Source organism: Nicotiana sylvestris, chromosome 8 (genome assembly GCF_000393655.2).
Source record: "Nicotiana sylvestris chromosome 8, ASM39365v2, whole genome shotgun sequence".
In the NCBI taxonomy this organism is placed as follows: Eukaryota; Viridiplantae; Streptophyta; class Magnoliopsida; order Solanales; family Solanaceae; genus Nicotiana; species Nicotiana sylvestris.
The window spans coordinates 76516196-76519319 of NC_091064.1; the positions used below are offsets into that span (position 1 = coordinate 76516196).

At 39.4% G+C, this 3124-nt stretch overlaps 1 protein-coding gene across 1 annotated transcript; it reads left to right on the plus strand.

Annotated features, from left to right (window-relative positions):
* The first annotated feature begins 758 nt into the window (after positions 1 to 758).
* Positions 759 to 1196, plus strand: LOC138875234 (uncharacterized). Its single transcript, XM_070154058.1, has one exon. The coding sequence runs from the start codon at positions 759 to 761 to the stop codon at positions 1194 to 1196; it is 438 nt and encodes a 145-aa protein (XP_070010159.1).
* The last annotated feature ends 1928 nt before the right edge of the window (positions 1197 to 3124 follow it).

The window sequence follows — 3124 nt, forward strand, 5'->3', positions numbered from 1 at the left end:
AATTACATTAGTCGCTTCGTAGCACTATCAATCATGATATGCGAGTTGATCTTCAGGATATGGAGAAAAGATGATGCAACAAGCTGGACTGAAGAATGCGAGAAAGCCTTCGACAAAATCAAGGAGTATTTATCTAAACCACACGTTCTAGTCCCACCAGAAACAGGAAGACCTCTACTACTTTATTTGTCCGTATTGGACAGAGCCTTTGGTTACATTCTGGGACAACATGATGAAACTAGAAGAACGGAACACGCAATATATCATCTAAGCAAGAAATTCATGTTTTACGAAGCCCGGTACTCTTTTCTAGAACGTGTCTGTTTTGTTTTGACATGGATAGCTCATAAGTTGAGGCATTACTTTTGTGCATATACCACATATCTCATATCAAAGGTTGGACCCGCTAAAATACATCTTTCAGAAACCTATGCATATGGGTAAGTTAGCAAAGTGGCAAATATTATTGAGCGAGTTCGACATCGTCTATGTAACTCAGAAAGCAGTCAAAGGGCAAGCGTTGGCAAATCATCTGGCAAAAATCCCGTAGACAGAGAATACGAACCATTGAAAATGTATTTTCCGATGAAGAGGTATCATTTGTAGGAGAAGATATCACCGAGGCATATGATGATTGGAGAATTTTCTTCGAAGGAGCAAAAAACTTTAAAGGAATGGGTATCTGAGTTGTTTTAGTATCAAAGACCGGCCAACTCTATCTGATTTCCGCAAAACTCAGGTTTCCATGCACCAACAATATGGCAGAATATGAGGCTTGCATCTTGGGGCTTAGATTGGCTATTGACATGAACGTCCAGAAGCTACTGGTAATTGGAGATTCAGATCTTTTGGTGCACCAGGTTCTAAGGGAATGGGCTACGAAGAACACTAAAATATTGCCATATTTGCACTGTGTACAAGAACTGATCAAGAGGTTCACAAAGATAGAGTTCAAACATGTTCCAAGGATTCAGAATGAGTTTGCAGATGTGTTTGCCACTTTGTCCTCCATGATACAACACCTAGATAAGAACTTCATTGATCCTATCCCAATAGGAATCCATGAGCAGTCGGCTTATTATGCTCATGTTGAAGAAGAGATTGACGGGAATCCATGGTTCCATGACATCAAGAAATACCTGGAAAAGGGAGAATACCCAGAGGCTGCTACCCATACTCAGAAGCACACACTTTGAAGATTAGCCAACCACTCTTTCAAAGCGGGGGAATTTTGTACAGAAGGACTCCAGACTTGGGATTACTACGGTGTGTCGATGCCAAGGAGGCACCCAGATTACTCGAAGAAATACATGCTGGAACATGCGGACTACACATGAATGGTTTCACCTTAGCCAAGAAGATACTAAGAGCAGGGTATTTCTGGATGACTACGGAAACAGACTGCATCAAATATTTTCAGAAGTGTCACCAATACTAGATACATGTTGACATGATACGAATACCACCCAATGAACTCAACACAACAAGTTCACCCTGGCATTTCTCCCCTTGGGGTATAGATGTCATCGGCCCAATTGAACCCGCTGCTTCAAATAGGCATAGATTCATTCTAGTGGCCATAGAATACTTCATAAAATGGGTTGAAGCCACATCTTATAAGGCTATAACTAAGAAGGTCATAGCGTATTTTGTTCGAGACCGTATTGCTTGTCGATTTAGAGTACTAAAGTCAATCATCACTGACAATGTTGCCAATATCAACAATGATTTGTTGAAGGCCATGTGTGAAACATTCAAGATCAAGCATAAGAATTCCACAGCATAAAGGCCGCAAATGAACGGAGCTATAGAAGCTGCCAACAAGAATCAAGAAACTATTGAGGAAAATTGTGGACAATTACAAACAATGGCACGAGAAGCTACCATTTGCTTTTCTTGGATATCGTACCATAGTTTGCACATCAACTGGGGAAACTCCTTACCTACTGGTTTATGGTACTGAAGCGTTTATTCCTGCAGAATTAGAAATCCCATCTCTAAGAATCATACAAGAAGTTGAGCTCAACGATGCAGAATGGGTACAAAGTAGATATGAACAACTAGCTCTCAGTGATGGGAAGAGAATGAATGTGGTATGTCACGATCAACTCTACCATAACAGAATGGCAAGAGCTTTCAACAAAAAGGTCAGACCAAGGCAATTCACACTGGGGCAATTGGTTCTAAAGCCAATCTTCCCACATTAGGATGAAGCCAAAGGGAAGTTCTTACCCAACTGACAAGGTCCCTACATGGTTCATTGATTACTAACTGGAGGAGAACTTATACTTGCAGAAATGGACGAAGAGATTTGACCAAAACCTATCAATTCAGACGCAGTCAAGAGATACTATGTTTAAGATTGTTTACATTTTTCATTTGATGTAACTGAACTACGCTTGACCTGATTCCCATTTAAGAGGGGATACGTAGGCATCCCTATGGGTTCGGTCATATCTTAATAAAATCTTTATTTTCCCCATGATCATAAACTGGGGCAAGATCGTGAGTTCGTCCGACTTCGTCATGTATAGAACAGCCAAGGAATATGTTGTCAGAAGTATGCGCTTAAACTGGGGCAGAATTTTGAGGAGGACCCTCAAAATTCTAAAGCAAGGAGGTTGCAATGTCTCTAAAACGCATCACAGTCACCGATTCATCTAAATTATTGTTACACCCCACGTTTTCATACGTGAGAGTATGTCGTAAGCCATTGATGTAATCTTGGAAATGAGATTCTATTTGGAAGAAAATAAAGTAAGTTAATCATGTTAACTTGGAGGTTACAAATAATTAATATCATGAATAATGAGTACCAAGAGGGTTGGAAAGCTTAGAAGCTAAACCAATTGAAGAAAATAAGTTTTGTCGAAAGTCGACAAGTTTGGAATGTTATAATATGTACTTTGGGGTGATACTAGGATTCTTAACATGATAAGGAGGTTATGATATGAGTTATTTTAGTCGTATGTATAAGGCCCTGGAAATAGTTGCTAAGTAATTTAGGATTTCGAGGTGCCATGTAGGCTAATTATAATATTTTATGTGCTATTAACATGATGGGCATCAATTGGATGTGGTAAATAAGTGTATAAGTCTTATAATAAGTAATTTGGGGTCTAAT

What these genes read in the sequence shown, in the direction of transcription:
- LOC138875234 (XM_070154058.1), top strand. Translation starts at nt 759, where the DNA reads ATGGCAGAATATGAGGCTTGCATCTTGGGGCTTAGATTGGCTATTGAC.